The sequence below is a fragment of the Lissotriton helveticus genome, chromosome 11, assembly GCF_964261635.1.
Source record: "Lissotriton helveticus chromosome 11, aLisHel1.1, whole genome shotgun sequence".
Classification (NCBI taxonomy): domain Eukaryota; kingdom Metazoa; phylum Chordata; class Amphibia; order Caudata; family Salamandridae; genus Lissotriton; species Lissotriton helveticus.
Window position 1 is genome coordinate 561947707 of NC_136072.1, and position 17607 is coordinate 561965313.

The following is a 17607-nucleotide window of genomic DNA, read 5'->3' on the forward strand; positions in this document are numbered from 1 at the left end:
CCGATCTGCCCGATTTACATGCTGAACCCCTCTTTATATATTTATAATTTTTTATATTTTTATTTACAATTATTTTTATTCCTATTAGCACGGACCTCCGCCCTGCATCCCTCGGGATTTGGTCTGTCTATTTCCTTTGAATCATCTGTCCGCTCAATACGCGGCTTTCCTGTTGCCTAATACGATCTGTGCCCATTACTCCCCTGTGCAGGATCCATGTCTTTGCCTTCTGCCTGCACCGACATTTTGTGTCAATGTCACTATTCTGCCTCGCTAGCTACCACGAAGGATGTCTACTATATCCTTTGTTTACATGTCGCTTAGTAACGACATGCAGGTTGCTTACGCCCAGACCATGTGACCAGACCTCGTGACCAGGTTGCCACAGTGATTTTAAGATTCCCGGAAACCCGCGCCGCCTTCAGACGCGAGCCCGCGATCTTAGACGGATTCTTTCCTAGACCGGTAAGCAAGCAGCCGGCGTCCTGATATGCCGTACTGCAGCAGGTTTTCAGGTGTTTGTGCACTTAACCGCCATATACCGCCATCTGACAACATACTCCATGTTTTTCACAGGAGACCGCCTCGTGCGAGCTTCCCTACCGGACTGACCCCGGTACTCTGCACCGCCTTTGAGACTCCACATTGCGATCGTAGACGGATTAATTCCCAGTCCGGTAAGCAGTGCGCGAGTTGGGCTATACTGTAACTGGTTTTCACATGTCTGTGTTTCCACACGACATATACCAGCAATTCCTTATGCAATCTATGTTTTCCCCACTAGACAGCCACTGTTGAGCTACCTGACTGCCTTATTCAATTATCCTTGTCGGATTCGTCTGTTTCACGATAGCGGGGTAAGTCCTTTTCCTCTGCCCCTTTCACGGTGCTGACGTCGTTCGCGCTAGGGTCCCTTACACACCTCTACCTCATTTTTAGATAGAAGTGTACCTTGAAGACATCCTCAACTCTATGCCCTATCCGGCACCACCTCACCACGTTTGGTGCATATAACGGTGAGTTTCTCCAACCACCTCCACCCATTTTTGCCCTGCAAGCGTTAAGGTACGCATTTCAACTTTGGATTTATTCCACAGATCATCCAGGTTGTCTCTCTGCGCAATTGATTCGGTCCTTCAGACACCACTACTGTGGTAAGTCCTTCCTAGTCCCACTTCTACTTTGTAGGTCCGGTATGTATGTACAGTCTCATGTAGTCCCCATAGTTCTTTTTGGTTTTTTCTTGATCTGGCACTTTATTTACCAGAACCCTGCCGGCACCCACCATCCTAGTGCCACCTTGCTCCCCTCCACCATGTTGGATCCAGCTTTTTGCCACGTGCTCATGATCAGTGTAAATTGAAACTGACACCCCAATATGACGCGATTGTTAGTAATTATTGTGTCCCAACCTAATGTATGGGATTTTAATTCATTTACTGCATCCAAACCCTAGTGTAATGTGCTACTTTGTTTGAACTAAATACAGGGAGTTCTATCCCGTATTCATAATGTATATATATTTCTATACATTTACTAGGTTATGTGTCCCCCAGTCCTGATGAAGACCCCCCAGCAAGATAACTATTGATATCTGCATTCCTGAGGGTCGAAACGTCGATATCCATTTCCGTGTGTCATCTCCATTCCCCACTGTCTACATTTATTGGATAACCTGGAGGATGACTTTCTCGAACTTTCTTATGAACATTTTGTGTCTTATTTTTTTCTGTACATAGTGTGTAACTCTGTCAAACGATTGACAATTGCTGATTTTACTGTCACTATTGAATCGCCACTTCTTTCCTCACCAATTCCTCACCTTCACTACACCGTCCCATCCCTTCTCCCTCCTTGGGGCACCACCGAAACGAGTGTTCTATTATTGTGTGTATTTATCCTTGCATATTCGATAAGCATTCCCATTGTGAAGTAAACAATGTGGTTTCAATTTATGTGTTCTTGATTATTTTTCATTTTTGTGGTTTTATGTTCCATGGCTACTGGGACCCCTTCTCTTTACTGACCACATAGAGGTAAGCTGTATGCAGGAAGGCAGGGTTAGGGGCACAATCGAAAGCAGGCAGAGGAAAATGGGAGTGAGGAGGAAAGGAATTTGAGATGATTTGGCGAGATCCAGTGCTTATGCAAGATGGCAGAGGAAGGAACAGAAAATACAGCATGCAAGGGTAATGTAAATGAGGGTGATCGGGATGGAGAGGGAGCAGAACGAGAGAGGTAAGCTGTGGTCAGGAGTGCTAGAAGCGGGAGTGGCTAGGTGAGTGAGGGTTTGGGAGCAGACGGGAAGAAAGGTAATGTGTGGAAGAGAATTGGCAGAAGGGAGAACAGGTGGGTAGAGTGGAGGTGTAAGAGGAGGCGAGAAAAAGCAGGTGGGGAGAGGTAAGGTATGTTTGGAAGAACAGGAAAAGGGATTGAAGTAAGAGCAGGCAGGTAATGAACAAACGGGTGGTAGAAAGAATGGGAACAGACTGGGAGAGATGTAAGATGCGTTTTGGAAGGTAGGGGATGATAAGACCGGAATGGGTCTGGGGAAGAAAAATGGAGATGAAAGAATGGGGGAGTAGAGGGGTCGGAGAAGATAAGGAAACTTATTGGGATAAGTTACATTAGTGCTAGTGTGAAATGGATGAAAGCAGGCAGAGTAAAGGGGTTAAAGTAATGGGAACAGATGGGTAAAGAGATGGTGTGTGCCGGAAGCAAGTGGGAGAGGATGGGACGGGTACAGAATGGAGAAGTGAAGCAGATGGGGGAGAGCAAGATGGGGGCAGAGGAAGGATCAACAAGGAGAGCAGGAAGAGTCAGGAGGGATGAAGCTGGGAGCACAAGGGATTACAGTAGGGCTGAGGAGCAGTTGAGTAAAATGGAAGAAAGTGAAGGAGGAGAGAGAAAGGGAGAGAAGAGCAGAAAAGGAATTGGGCCATGGTGAGTGGCAAGTAAGTAGAAAGTGCACTGGAGGACTTTAGGAGAGGGGCTTAGTGGGAGAAGTTGGCCTGGCATATGCTGTCCACTATTCTAGTGGGCACCTTGCACCAGTCGACACGACCCCTTATTGATGGTAGGTTAAAGACAACCTTATAGAAAGCTATCCTAGTGGTAGCGGTGGAGAGCAGCCTTCAGGCCAAGGCTTGGAGGAATGCAAAGCAGCTTGTTTTACCAGTCTATAATCTCATGTAATGACCAAATGAAAGGAGAACCACACCAAGTGTATATATAAAATATATGTATGTATTCTAAACACATCCCCCTAGTCTCTTTATGAGGCTAGTGGCAAAAGTACACAAGTAAACTTATTCAACACACAGTAAATTAGCACAATATATGATGAGCACTAGGGGCGTCACAAACCATATACTAAGAGTGGTATAAGAACCACGACTGGCATAGATACAAGGCCTAGAGCCTTTAGAACCACTGGGGCCCCTAGGAACCACCCAAGGTAGTGACATAGGGGACCCATGGGGGACGCATACAGTGTCTAAACACAGCCGTGAATCATCGTTAACTTCTATGGGGAAAGTCGCGGTTGGAAAATTACAAGTTAAGCACACTTAGGAGTGGACTAGGACAAAACCCCTTTAGAACTAGGCAGTTCTAGAGTCAATACCCACGGGAGCACCGGAATACTCGAGTTACCTCAACCAGGGAAACCGGATGCATAGGTGTCTTTTGGTGTCTGGTTTAGTCGTCTATTTCAATGGCGAGCTGCTGAAAAGTGCTGCAGGCGACCAGGTGAAAAGTGTCCGGATTGATCCAAGGGTGGATCGAAGATCTGAAGAACCTGAAAGCAGAGGGGGCAGAGTCTGGGTCACTAGCCTGTGACCAGGAAGGTGAGGAGACGATGCCAACCGATGTCTGGTGATTTCACGTGAATAAGGTGAAGCTTGACTCGTAAGCCACGAGGACCAGGAGGTGTCGATGATGACCAGGAGCTGGTTTATAGCTGTTCCACTAAGGATGTGGAGTGCTGCAGCGTCTGTATCTGGATTGGACCTAACACGTCTTGGCAACAGCAACCCAAGCAGAAAGCAAAGATTGTCTTCGGTGCAGACCAGCAAGGTCTGAGGGACTCACCCTTTGGAGTGGAGTCAGAGCACGCCTGGAGCAACCAGGGAAGCCCAAGAAACAGAAGTTACCTTCGGGGGGACCCACCAGTCGACGGACCAGGGATCACGAAGGAGCCTCGCGCGGAAATGCTAAAAGCGGGCCCACGGAACACTCGTTGAGTGGAGGCTCACAATCTTCGGTGCAAATGGTGCCTTGGGTTTGGACTACAAGTAGCCCAATGCACAACTTCGGGAAAGCTTGGGAAGTCGATGCACTAGCAAATGTGCACGGTGTCCAGGGGTTCCGGTGCCACGTCTCTCGTGATGGCTGCGGGTCTCAGCTTTGCTGTGATCCCGTGACGGCCTCGGAGATGTCTGGAAGTCTGGGTCCGGTGTTGCAAATCCTTCGGGATCCGGCGGGAGCCTCGGAAAGGCAAACCGGCTAGATGCTTCTTTGGTGCCTGTTTGAACAGGGGAGTCACTCCTTGACCCCAAGGGAGATTCTTCTGTCTTCTAGTCGAAATTGAATGTCGAAGGTTCAGGAATAATGTTGCAGAGTTTCGTCCAGGGTAATCTAAAATCCTAAGGACTGGGTTCTTATACTTATACTAAGTTTAGGGGTTGGACTAACTTTAGGGTCCCACCTATGGGAGGACCTAGGGTGGGGGTGGTTACACCCCTTCCCCTTTGTCCTGTTTCGTGCCAGAGCAGGGGCTGAGTGCCCCTGCAACCGGTTTGTACTGGGGTATGCACAGGGACCCCAAGTGTGCGCCCAGCACCGTCTGAAAAGCATTCTCTGAATGCACCCACCCAGTCCCAATACGCTAAAGCCTGACTGGAGAGGTGGTTACACCTCCCTGTGACCAGAAACCTATTGTCAAGGCCTCCCCTGCTGGAGTTTTGTCCAGCAGCAGGAGGTCAGACCTGTGTCTGTGGCCTCCAGTTTGTGATGCCAGGGCTCTTTTAAACTATTACTGTGAAAGTTAGTGTGTACTTGTCCCTCTAGAAGGGTAGAATTCTACCCCCGCCGCCAGGACTGGCGGCAGGACTGGCGGGGGGTGGGGGGGGGCGGGGGTAGGCTTCCAAAGTGTTTGACATCAAACACGACATGTTTCCATGCAGCCATTCCAAAGTTAGCATTAACCGCAAGATTATAATGCACTTAAGAGTATATGGTCTGGCTGCATCACAGAACAGCTACAGAGAAGTGATTCTGAAAGCTGCAGATGGGTTCAGCTCATGTTTGGGCACCCTCTCACACAAAACCAAACACTCTGCCTTCAGGATTGGTAAGGCCTGCCATAGAAGTGACTTATAGGTTTATATGTGTCAGTGATATAAGGTGTATATATAGGTAACCTATATCTCTGTAAGGGGAGCATGCACCACCTTACCCAAACTGCAGAAGCAGACATGTGGTGCCATTTTGGAAGGCTTCTTAGGGTTGGCATAATGCATGCTTCAGCCCCTGGTAGGTCTCTGGGGTACCGATGCCCTTAGTACCTAAGGTACCATATACCAGGGACTCACAAGGGTAACCCAGTAACCAATCTGGAGTGTACCTAATGTACATGCAATCATTATAGAGAGAAAGCAGCTAGTCTGGGGTCCTGGTTAGCAGGGCCCCAGCCAGACAAAAGTCGAGAAACTGTGAAACACCAGCAGAAAGTGGGGGTAACCATAGTAAGCAGATCCTACTCTCCTACACTTAGATGTTGGAGAGGGCAGCAAAGGTATAAAAGGGTTCCATGAGAGGAAATAATGTGATGAGGTAGAAAGGATGGATACGGTGCTGGAAAGGGTTAAAGTGAGGGTGGAATGGGAATATGATGGTAAAGTAGATGGGGATTGGTAGGAAAGAAGGAAAGGGAGCTGGTTAAGGTTGAGTGGGAAGGAGTAAAATCAGGACAGGATCAGAGTGATCTGCCCCATAATTGGACAAGAATGCTGGAAGTGTGGCCAGTTCAATCACTTTGAAAAAATGTGGCAAAGAACTTCCTTGAAATCAGAGGCCCCATGCTAGGTTTGTGAGGAAAAAACAACACTTTGTTCAGATCTCGTATAACACCACACACCACAACAAAATTCAGGTGGTCAAACTCCAGAGGTTGAAGGGCTAGTTCAATAGTATTTTACTACAAGGGAGTAATGAATCTGTTAATGGGCTGTGACAATACCGTGCAAGAAAGAAATATTTTCATCTTAACACCCTGATGAGTTATCATCCCATCATCAGCTGAGCATCTTTGACATTTGTTTGATGTAAGTTCATTTTTATCTGTGATGCAAATATAATTCAAAGTTAATACCTGACTGGCCAAAGAACCACTTGCATGCCTTGGTATGGTTGTGACCACATGTGTATACGATTGCACTGTCAAAACTAAAATTGACATCAAATCAAAAAAGAGAGAGGACTAGAAAGCTAGTCCGGATCCCCTAGGTTATATATGATTTATCAAGAAGGACTAGCTAAGTTGTGTGATAGGACTCAATGCGTACGTATGTTGGCAAACCATTTGGTTTGGTCATGAAGCCCTCTCCCACCAACCTAGTTGGTGGCATGCTTAATCATCTGGCCCCCCACAGTGACACCGAATGTGTCCCGGGTGTGCTGCGACTCCAGATTACTGAGGAGCTGGTATACTCGCCGAGTGTGCAGTGTAGGTGAAAGGAAGTGACAAATTAAAAGCTATACAGTGGGTCCCAGTACCCGAGGGTATATGGATACATTTTAATTACTGGGCACCTGTTAGCAACTAAAAAGGCAAACGGACGCGTTGGAGTAAATTATGACCTCCTTCGTCCTGTGTGGTCTACATGTTTCAGCCAGGCCTTTTGATTTAAAACTGGCTTTCCTCCGGACCAATGAGTATGTGTAGGTGATAATAAACAAATAATTTTAAGTGATTTGTGATATGATTTAAAAGTGTCGCACTCGCTAAGGTGCGTTGTGTAAGAGGGGGATTCCCTCTACTTTAACTTGCTGTTTGCTGTTAAAGCCTCCTTGGGTCACGGGACACCGCAGCAGGACAACAGGTCTATGGAGCATGAAGACCGACAATTTCGGTCTTTTCTCCCTGCCAGGTGCGTTTGGCCCTTTCAGATGCACCCAGGCCAAGGCACACACTGCATTCGGCACCCCCAGTATGTGTGAGACACCGGGCAGTCCCCCCTAGGGAGTCTTGCGAATGGTTACTTACCACTCTTCGAGGTTAACGCCTTTGTGACGCCCCAGCACACGGCCACAGCAGACGATCTGATTAATGTACGACCCAGATGGTATGAAGTGCGGAACGAAGCACACGCCCCCAGCATTTGTCACCCCCCCAGCACGCCCCTTGATGCGGCGCAATTGCGTAATTGGCGCTTCACATGGCATGAAGGGCGGACACACGCCCACAGCGCGGACACACGCCCACAGCGTGCCCCTTGATGCGGCGCAATTACGACTCACATGGCATGAAGGGCGGAACGTACCACAAGCCCCCAGCACACACCCACAGCAGAACGCAGACATGCCCACAAGGGACTACTTTGCTGGCACAGTTCTTTTACCTTTTAAATGTATATGGTGGCAGTCTGCATAGCCTATGTCCTTCTGCTGCAGCTGCCCTTTCCAACGCTATATTGGGTGTTGTGATTGGTGCTGTGGTTACTGAGATTACCTGCCTCAAAGGTTTGGGCTCTTTATAATATTAGTATGGATAAAGCAGGCATTTTAGTTCATGTTCCCCCCTACAGCTGCCTGACTAGTTTCAAAGATTCATATCCCCTTTTTCAAAGGCGCTTGCAATTAGTCTTTACCATGCCGCCATCTCGCTCGGTTAGTCACACTTCAATTTCGGTCTTGCAGGGCTTTCAAGCAATTGTGATTAATTAAGCCTCCGGTGTGTCACTGCAAGGCATTGTGGTACTTGTGGTTCTTTCAATTACCCTCTAATGGATTCCTGTAAACTGCAATGTTTTACAAAGGGAGCAGTGCTCCAATGGGCCAAAAAGAACTGAAAGTCCTGCTTTCATCATTTTGAAAGTACCTGTAAAGCCGTCACAATTGGCATAATTCCAACTGTCAGGTCCCATCATTTTCTTGGGCGGTCCGTCGACTCCGCGGCAGGACCAGCTGTGTATTCGATTCCCCAGAAGTTTGCCCTTGCGAATGGATCCTCACTCTCTGGACAGGTAAGTTGAACTTCAACCTTTATTATTCTGATAAAGCAGGCATTTTAGTTAAGGTTACCCCTACATCTGCCTGACGCGTTTCAAAGATTCATATCTCCCTTTTTCAAAGGTGCTTGCAATTAGTCTTTACCATGCCGCCATCTCGCTCTGCTAGTCACACTTCAATGTCGCTCTTGCAGGGCGTTCACGCAATTGTGATTAATTAGCCTCACACTACAGCAGTAAATGTAAACATACCAATGTAAGGAATAGGCAGAGTGGGGGCCCAGGGGGTACTGGAACCATAAACAAGCATTAGAAATGCAATCGGGCTCGGATTTATTTGAGTTTGAGCTAATGGCATTGTAAATGCCAATGTATTGTTGCTATGTGTTATGGAGTGTGTTCATGTGGTGTACTGCCAGTGATCTCCTTGTGAGTGTGAGAATATTGCACCGTTACTGCCTGTGATGTCCTTCTTGTGAGTGTGAGAAGCTTGCACCTCTGCTGCCTGTGGTCTCCTTGTGAGTGTAAGAAGCTTGCACAGCTGCTGCCTGTGATGTCCTACTCACTACTCTACTCACTACTCTACTCACTACTCTACTCACTACTCTACTCACTACTCTACTCACTACTCTACTCACTACTCTACTCACTACTCTACTCACTACTCTACTCACTACTCTGCACTCACTACTCTGCACTCACTACTCTGCACTCACTACTCTGCACTCACTACTCACTACTCTACTCACTACTCTGCTCTCACTACTCACTACTCACCTCACTACTCACCTCACTACCCTACTCACTACCCTACTCACTACCCTACTCACTAACCTACTCACTACCCTACTCACTACCCTACTCACTACCCTACTCACTACCCTACTCACTACCCTACTCACTACTCTCCACTCACTACTCTCCACTCACTACTCTCCACTCACTACTCTCCACTCACTACTCTCCACTCACTATTCTACTCACTATTCTACTCACTACTCTACTCACTACTCTACTCACTACTCTACTCACTACTCTACTCACTACTCTACTCACTACTCTACTCACTACTCTACTCACTACTCTACTCACTACTCTACTCACTACTCTACTCACTACTCTACACTCACTACTCTACTCACTACTCTACACTCACTACTCTACTCACTACTCTACTCACTACTCTACTCACTACATGAAAGGCATAACCAACATTGCAGTGTTGGTCCTCCAAACTCAAAAGTTCTTTCTCATGTAGCATTGCTGTGTGCCCACTGTTTAACCCATGTGTTTCTTTTAGGCTATGGACGTCTCTGACAGTGGCTACCTATTAGTTAAATATTTGGATATTAAGTTATTTGACAATCCCCTATGTTGCAGGACTGCCTTTACGCTTCGACTGAATCCCCACGTTACTGGAGCAATGCCTTAATTACATGGATTTTAGCATGCACGCTGACATATGCAGGCCCTTCAATACAGAGTGTACTTCCAAAAACTGAAGCCGCAGAAATACCGCAGGAAAAATATTTCTTTTGAAAGTAAAAACAAATAGCCCATAGCTTTCCTTTCTGAATGAACATTCTCCTTGTAGCATTTATGCCAGAATTTGTCTCGCACAGTGACATGCCCAAATTAAAACCTCAGAATCAGCGGGAGTTTCTTTAATAAATCAAGGATGACTACAATAAATCAAAATTAACAAAAGTGTAAAGTGGCTGCACAGAAATACCTTCACTTATGCACACAGAGAGGCCGACACACGTACAAGCATCAATGCGTAGATACCATCCCGACATGCGCAAAGTCAACCTACATACAGGTGTTCATGCACACAGACAACACAAGGGGCGCGCACACCTGCATAAATGCCATGTGGCCCCATTTCATGTGACATCTTCAGTCAGTCCTTATTTCTTGGACGACCACATTACTTGTGCTGTGATTTTTAAAATTGGACTTCATTTTTAAAGTTTTAATTTCCCAAGAAAGACAATATCGTTTACCGAATTTACTTTGTTTAACCGACCTTCCATATAGATCAAACCTAGTTTGTTCCACGCAAAGCAACAAACTCACGCAAAGACACACATTTACCTAGCAGCTCTGACATCACGCGGCAAACAAAGCAAATAATACATGGCCTCATGAGGATTAATTCTCACCTGCCTCCACGGGTTTGTTTTAACTAGGCAACAGGTGTTCCTACATTTTGAAACACGTTAAACGTCCCATTCCGGATAACACAGGGCACAGGAGTGAAAGTCAAGACCCACCCGCCCTTCCCCGCACATTCCGTCCATCACTTACAGATCCAATCACTATGTAAGAGAACAGGTCGAAACCCAACTGGTTTGTAGAAAGTCTATAGGTGGAGTTAGCCAGGTGCCGCTCAGCAGGCGCACTCGTGCTGCGCGCTGCATGGTACCGGGTGCAGGCAGAGAGGTCTTCTAAGCTCGAGCAAACACTCATGCGAAGAAGCGCGCATCGTTTCTAGACGGGAGCAGAAACAGACCTCCAAAGCGCAAGCGCAACACAGATCTACTAAAACAAACGAGCCTCACCTCTTAATTTCTCAGCCATCTTGCAGAGTCCGTTACTACTATTGCATCACACGCTCCGCCCACTGAAGGAGGTGCCCAGCCCGCGTCCCATTATAGTTTGCACCCTCACGCACTGCACCGCGTTATTTGTATGTCTGTGACTGGGTGTCCGCACCCTCAATCGGAGACAAGAGGAGTTTACCGTGGTAGGCGGAAAGAAATAGGTTTAAATATAGTGTCTGCATTACCGGCCATATTTACTTCCCAAACTCGTCATGAGATGGTCACCGTAACATGAATGAAAATTACGACAGAAGACGTTGCATATACGACTAGCTCAAAATCAACATCAGCAGCAGAAATGCAGACATCGCCTGAGGACACTCGCTATGCCTGTGTGCACGTGAGGAGGACGTGCGCCCGACAAACGCACTGCTCTATGGTGAACGCGTGCACACCATCTGGAATGCATTACACGGCCACCCTGACAGCTCCTAATTAAAATTAATGCACTGCCGAGCACGTAACCGCAGACAAAATGGCGCCCGACAATTACAACTGCACAATAGCATCAACACTACTAAAAATACATCACCGCGAGGACCAATCACCATTCAGATAAAATAAAAACACGCGCACTAAGGAATGTGTCTTTCCCGAGCCCTAAAGAAACTTTTTTTTCTTTCTGTACGAATAGGATCTCGGAGCTCCACCCCGAGCCCTAAAAAACTAAGCTTTGGTAATCAGTTAACAAAGGCATGTAAATATGCTAATGGTCTTTAAAGACCTGTGAAAAACTCGGGCACTCAAGACACTGCCCAACCGACGCCCCAGGAGCTCGAGCTGCACTGCAGCAGCCCGAGCTGAGACACAGGATGGGGGAGGAAGGGGGCTGAAGCCCTGGAGGCCAGGGCAGAAGTGACACTGAAGGCGCGACCCCCTTTGCATCGCTCCACGGCCCGCCTGGGGGTCGCGCCCCATAATTTGAAGACCCCTGCTCTAATGGATTCCTGTAAACTGCAATGTTTTATATATATATTTTTTTGGGGGGGTCCTTCAGGCTCCAGCATCTTCCCTTTCTCCCCTCAGAATAGGAGCCTGAGAACTTTTGATCATGTTGCAGATGATGTAATTTGGTTTGACCTGGAGGACGTACCGCTCCACTGATTAGTATGTCTGCTTGTACCACTGGAGAACCATGCACTATTGTGCCTCTGTTCATGTAATGTCTACATGCCGATTGGTGCTGCTTGGTACTTTATTTCCTTTTTACTTTCTGTACAGATGGGCCTTCTACTGCAGCTGTTGTGCTGGATCCAACATGTTCCCTCCCGAGTGAGACCACAGAAGAGCAGAAAAGTCCTGATAGGGAGGACCTCAGTGGGCTTTGTGCTACGGAACAGCAGAAAAGCCCTGGTCCTGACAGGTCAGTGTGATCCGATTGTGTTATTGACTTGCCCTCTTGTTGTTAGGATAGAGATGGGAGAGGTCCTTTTCAGTCGAAACCCTACACAATGATGTCTTGCCCTAAAGGTTTCGAATATTACGATCAATATGTGATGCTTTGCTGAACGTTTCATTTGGAAAAACCATTTCAGAGGCCCAAATGTATTCGGAGTCTGCCGGTAGTTTTAGAATCCTCATTGTGTGCAGTCTTAATTCCACCACCTAGCTTTTTTTCTTTTTCTTTTTTTCACCAACCTACAATTCCCATACTTTCAGCTCACTCTTGCAGGGCATTTGCAATTCATGCTTTTTCTCCCTGGTACTGTTTTCCTTTATTTTTCTCCCTCCTTCTGCCGCCACCTTCTTTTTGTTTCTTGCTGCCTGTCAGTCTGAAGAAAAATTAGTCTTGGTCCCAAAAATCTAGCACAGGTGCCCATCACAGAAAACCACTAGCCCAAATTAAGCACTGGTTGAAAATAATAGAGGCCCGAGTGGGAGTATTGCTATTTAAACTGTACTTTTCTTTTCATATTGGGTTGTTTTTGTCCTTGTACTTTGTTTGGCTTATCAAGTAAATTTTCCTCCATCAAAGCTTCAGAAGCATTGATTTCAACGGTTTTGTTAGTAAAAGTAGTTCAAGAGTTTCGGTTCCAGCTCTCCTTTTTCTCTTTGTGCAAGAATGTTTAAGGCATACTAGATTAGAGACATGAGTAGTGCTTTCTAAGCTTAGGCCAACACTTCTTTTTTTTTTTGACAGTCCAAGTATAATGCTCAGATACATCGTCATACACACCAATTCCTCATAGGATCCAAATAATGTATCTTTCTTGAATAAAGGAGTAAAATAGTGCTTGTGACCTGCATACTCCATTTCAAGTTGAGTCGTTGCTGTAGCATGTTTGTTTGACACAATTAACCCATAATCCATGGAGCCCAACATTCTGTACATTATGTTGCAACACTGACCTATGCTTTTCTGTCTCTAAAGGGATTCAGAAGATGTCCCAGGTAGCGGTAGAAGTTCTGATGATGAAGGTAGCACAAGCAGCACCCTACCTGTGACCAGTAACCACAGTATGGATGAGGAGGACCAGGATCCAGAACTTCGACTCTCTGAGCCCGTCTCAGACATTGTAATGGCCGAGGATGCAATCAAGCCTCCACTGGGTACTTCTGAAGGACCCTGTATTTTGACTGTTGACCATACCTCTCTTGAAAGTGGTGACTGGGCAGGTTCCCATAGGCAGGTAGAGAGCGAGGGACTGGTCCTCGCAGAGACCACCGATGAGAACAAAGATTCTGTTGGAGAGATTACTATTCATGTGAACGCCTCTCCGGATACCTTTATGACCACAGTTATTCCCACAGAACAAAGTCTACAAAACACTGGAAGTGAAGCTGAACCAGAGCAAACATTGCCCTTCACTCTCACAAACTCCATCAATAAAGGATTTGCATATTTTTCCTTGCCTGCCTCTCATGAAGATAATCTGGAACAAGTTCCTGAGGGAAGTGTTAATGATGATGACAGCTCAGAGTTCAATAGGCATGGTGTAGATGTCCCACCCATGGAAGCTGGAAGCATGTCTGAGGATGATAACCGGAGCACAAGCCCTGGCACTTGTCAGAACAAGGATTCTTCAAACCTTGCCATTGAGAATGTTTCACCTAATCATGGTATTACTCAAGAGCACAACCCAGACAAGGATGCAGACTCACTGGAGAGCGATGAGGATAGCCAGAATAAAGCAGTTTCTGAGGAAGACGAAAGTAGTTTAAACCACCATTTAGCTTGGAATCAAACCTTAACAGATCTTCTAGGTAGAATTAGCTCAGCAGTGCATGATGTACCCCCAGAGCTTTCACCACCAGATCTTGGTGTACTTCCTCTGCCTCTAGACTTGGAAATGCTCTCAATTGGCACGGCTCAAGATGAGCTTCAACACAGCATTGAACAGCCTGTGGCACTGCAACCTCTGCAAATGGAGGATATCCATGTCAAGGATGCATTTATTGCAGAAGTTTCATTGGTTAATGATAGGGCTGCGCTTCCGGGTAAGCCCTTCGAAGTAGCCAATGACCATTCAATGGATGCAATTTCACCTTCAGAGAAGGACCCTTTCAGTGATGGAACTGAAAGATTTTTCTGAAACATTTTTAGTGTTTTCAAGAGGAGAAAGTGGGAGCAATAGAAGGGCCTCTGTAAGATGGCAGGGGACATCAGGGTTTCTCCACGTAGTGACTCATTTTATTGACTCTTTACGGTTTTTCTTGTTTATAGTATCCAAAATGTAAATGGGTCTGTTTTCACTTTCCACCCCCGCAGTATTTTCACACCTTAAATGTATGTTTCACTAACACAGTTGTTCCTCACTATCGTTATTAAGCAGATGGCGTTTCCAGTATCTAACTGGGAGAAAAATTATGTAAAGAGATCACATTTATTAAACGGAGTTGCTGTCATGGGGGCTGAAATATTGCTCTTATACTAAATGTTGTTAGGGACACGCTAGTGCAGATCATTCCGAGTAGCTTTTAGAATTCCAGTATACCTTCCCATAATATTTCTTAGAATATCAATCTGACCAGAACTGTCGTCTAAATTATATTTTTTGATTTTAAAAAATGGTAGATGTCACATTTTTGATGCCCCTGTGGAATTGTGTTTTAACTTACTTGATTTATTAAATAAAATATTTTAGCAACCAACTGGTGTAGCTTCTATCCTAATTTTGGTGGTAAATTAACTTGCATTTTCACTTTGCTTTTCACCAACTGCTTGCCTTTGACTACCAAAAAAAGATGTCAAAGCGCCTCTGTTTTGGAAGACTTGAAGAACACGCTGTCCCTCAGTTGCACGTGTGCATCTAATACTCTGTGGGTCAGGAAATTAAATGTGCACACCAGGAGTATGGGGAGCAACATAGTCATACAGCATAGTGAAAAATTGAAAGTCATTATTTTAGTTGCTGCTCCACCCCCCTCCCTCCCCACCCCCACAAAATCCAATTTTAGAACCCGAAAATATCTTTAAAAGCTATGCCAGGTTCTAGAGTTTTGGGTTATTCGAAGATACTTTGCAGGCGGAACTGATCCGGTTTCCTGTTAGAGCATGGACCTGTTTCAGTCACGGATTGAATGTCCAGGAGGAGGCGGAACTTCTATCTGGGCAGGCAGAAAGTATGGGGTAATCCAATGTGGCAGGACAGTGTCTGCATGAGCGGTAGTGCATGCCATTTTTGGATTGGTGTTCTTCTGTAGGACAATTACTGAAAGTGTGTATGCAAGGTCTATAGGTTTCCAAAGACGAAGCAACTTAAGAGTTGAGTGAGCAATTTGCAGGAGTGCTGGATTTTGAGAAAACTATGTTGGGCCTTGAGTCTACTGTGCCTTACATCAGATGAATTGAACCATTTTAGTCCTTTTTCTATTTGCTTTATACGTGAATTGCCAAGAGTGGTTTGGGTACGCCAAGATTGATCATTTACATACGGTGCTATAAGGGTACCAAGCTTGCCCCTCTCTAATTGGGCCTAACTATTGGAAAGCTGGTCTTGGGTTGTTTGTTTTCCTGTTCAGATGGGGCATGGCCTAGTAGTTGATGCATGACTGTTCCTATTGGAGCAGAATTTCAACTGATTTCATATTTCTTCTGGAAAGGTACAGACTAGTTAGATTACAATGGTATAAAAGGCTCCCAGTTATTTCCAGTGGCTTAAAGTAATTCAAGCGTTTATAGCCAAAATTGTATCCACTATAGGTCTGGTATGGGAAGCAAAGGAAAGACAAAATCCCACTTCAGGAGTACTCCTGTCTAGAAAGGTACTCCCTCTTGGAGGATGAACTGGATCGAAGGCCTGTAAAGTCTGGCACTAGAACAGGTCCAAGTCATCAGTGGGCATATTTTTATTGGAGCCACATATGCCAGAATCTTCCCTAGAATAGTAGTCTAAAGATGGAGAGAAGACACCTGAAACAAGTTATACCACTTCCATGCAGAGTGTGTGTGGTATGACTTGTGGGTCACCCTTGCTAGTACTGTAACCCCACGTGGATGAATGGATGGTATCAAAGGGCATCTTACTTCTCTACCCAGGGAAGGATCTGCTCTTTACATTGCCTCACAACCACGATAGATGCCTTGCACTTTCACGTAGGGTGATAGACCATGAGGAACTGGTATCCTGTATTTGTACTTTCTCATTGCAGCCTTGATCATATTGACTCAGAGCGGTGCAAGTCCCTGGTATTGGGTAGTGCTGATAAGTGTGCCTGTGTCCTATGACTGTGAACCTGAAGGGCCTTTTGTGAGTGTTTTTCCCCCATGTGTGTGATTTAATGTTCACTACACTAGTCCAGTTTTTTTTATTGTAGGGACTTGTAAAGCGCTTTTAACCACCCTTTCATGGTATCAGAGCACTTGTGGTATGGGTACATAAGATTAGTTGGTGTGAGGGTATTAATTTGCCAAACTTTGTGATGTAGAGCCATGTTGCCCACCGGGTAAGGGTGGGGAATTCCAAGGGAGTGCACAATCAAATTTCTCCCAAAACATTGATCAGTCATAAAATAAGAGTTCTGAAAGCCAAGTGAATGAGGCAGACATGTCCTGGGCATCTGACCAGCATACTAAGAGCATGTCATTGCACCAATGTGACACTTGTACATAAGGTTTCCTGAAATTTGCACAAGTTAACATCATGGTTTATTTCCCCAGACTACACTGAGCCGACTAGTAATGTGAGCCTGTCCCTTTACAGGTTGGTACCAACCCCAAAATACTGCCTGAAAGTGGAGTAGTTATAACAAATGCTGGAATAACTTGGCTACATTTTAGTTTTTTTAAATATAGAATTTTTCATAGCGATAATGAGTTATCTACATTACAAATTACGTCCATTAAATAGTGACAAACTCCCAATCGCCCTTTATTTTTGCCATTAACCTGCTAATATTACTATTCAGCAACAGGAAATTCTTGAATATTAGGTTTATATAATAGATTTAAGCCTAAGGAGAAGTATAAGGGTGGTAAGGGATGAGATTGTATCAATGTGAGGTGCAGCTCAACATGGAACAATATGTGTAATTAAAATACATAGTTTATGTAGTTAAATTGTCAGAATTGAAATTATTCAAAATACTTTCTACTATTCACTTTCTCTGCTGAACTGTAATAAAGATTCCTTCATCCGATGTATATTTGATAATGCTCTGCTCAGAGACCATCTTATGTGATGTTTAATAGGGTTTGTGCACAAAAGCTTCCACTTTATATGTTCCATTATAAACTTCTAATCACATAGGGGAGAGAGAAGCTCGGATCAGCTGCCATATTAGTTACAAAGTAATCAGGGGAGAATGGATCACTTGTCCTGTTTTTACCA

At 45.4% G+C, this 17607-nt stretch overlaps 1 protein-coding gene across 1 annotated transcript in view; it reads left to right on the forward strand.

The window, feature by feature from the left end:
• Positions 1-14929, forward strand: part of LOC144790684 (uncharacterized) — a 308552-nt gene extending 293623 nt beyond the window's left edge. Inside the window, exons 10-11 of the mRNA XM_078665408.1 lie at positions 12059-12200; positions 13209-14929. Coding sequence (XP_078521534.1) covers positions 12059-12200; positions 13209-14370 — 1304 coding nt within the window. The 3' untranslated portion in view covers positions 14371-14929. The remainder of the gene's footprint in view (positions 1-12058; positions 12201-13208) is intronic.
• Positions 14930-17607: the final 2678 nt, after the last annotated feature.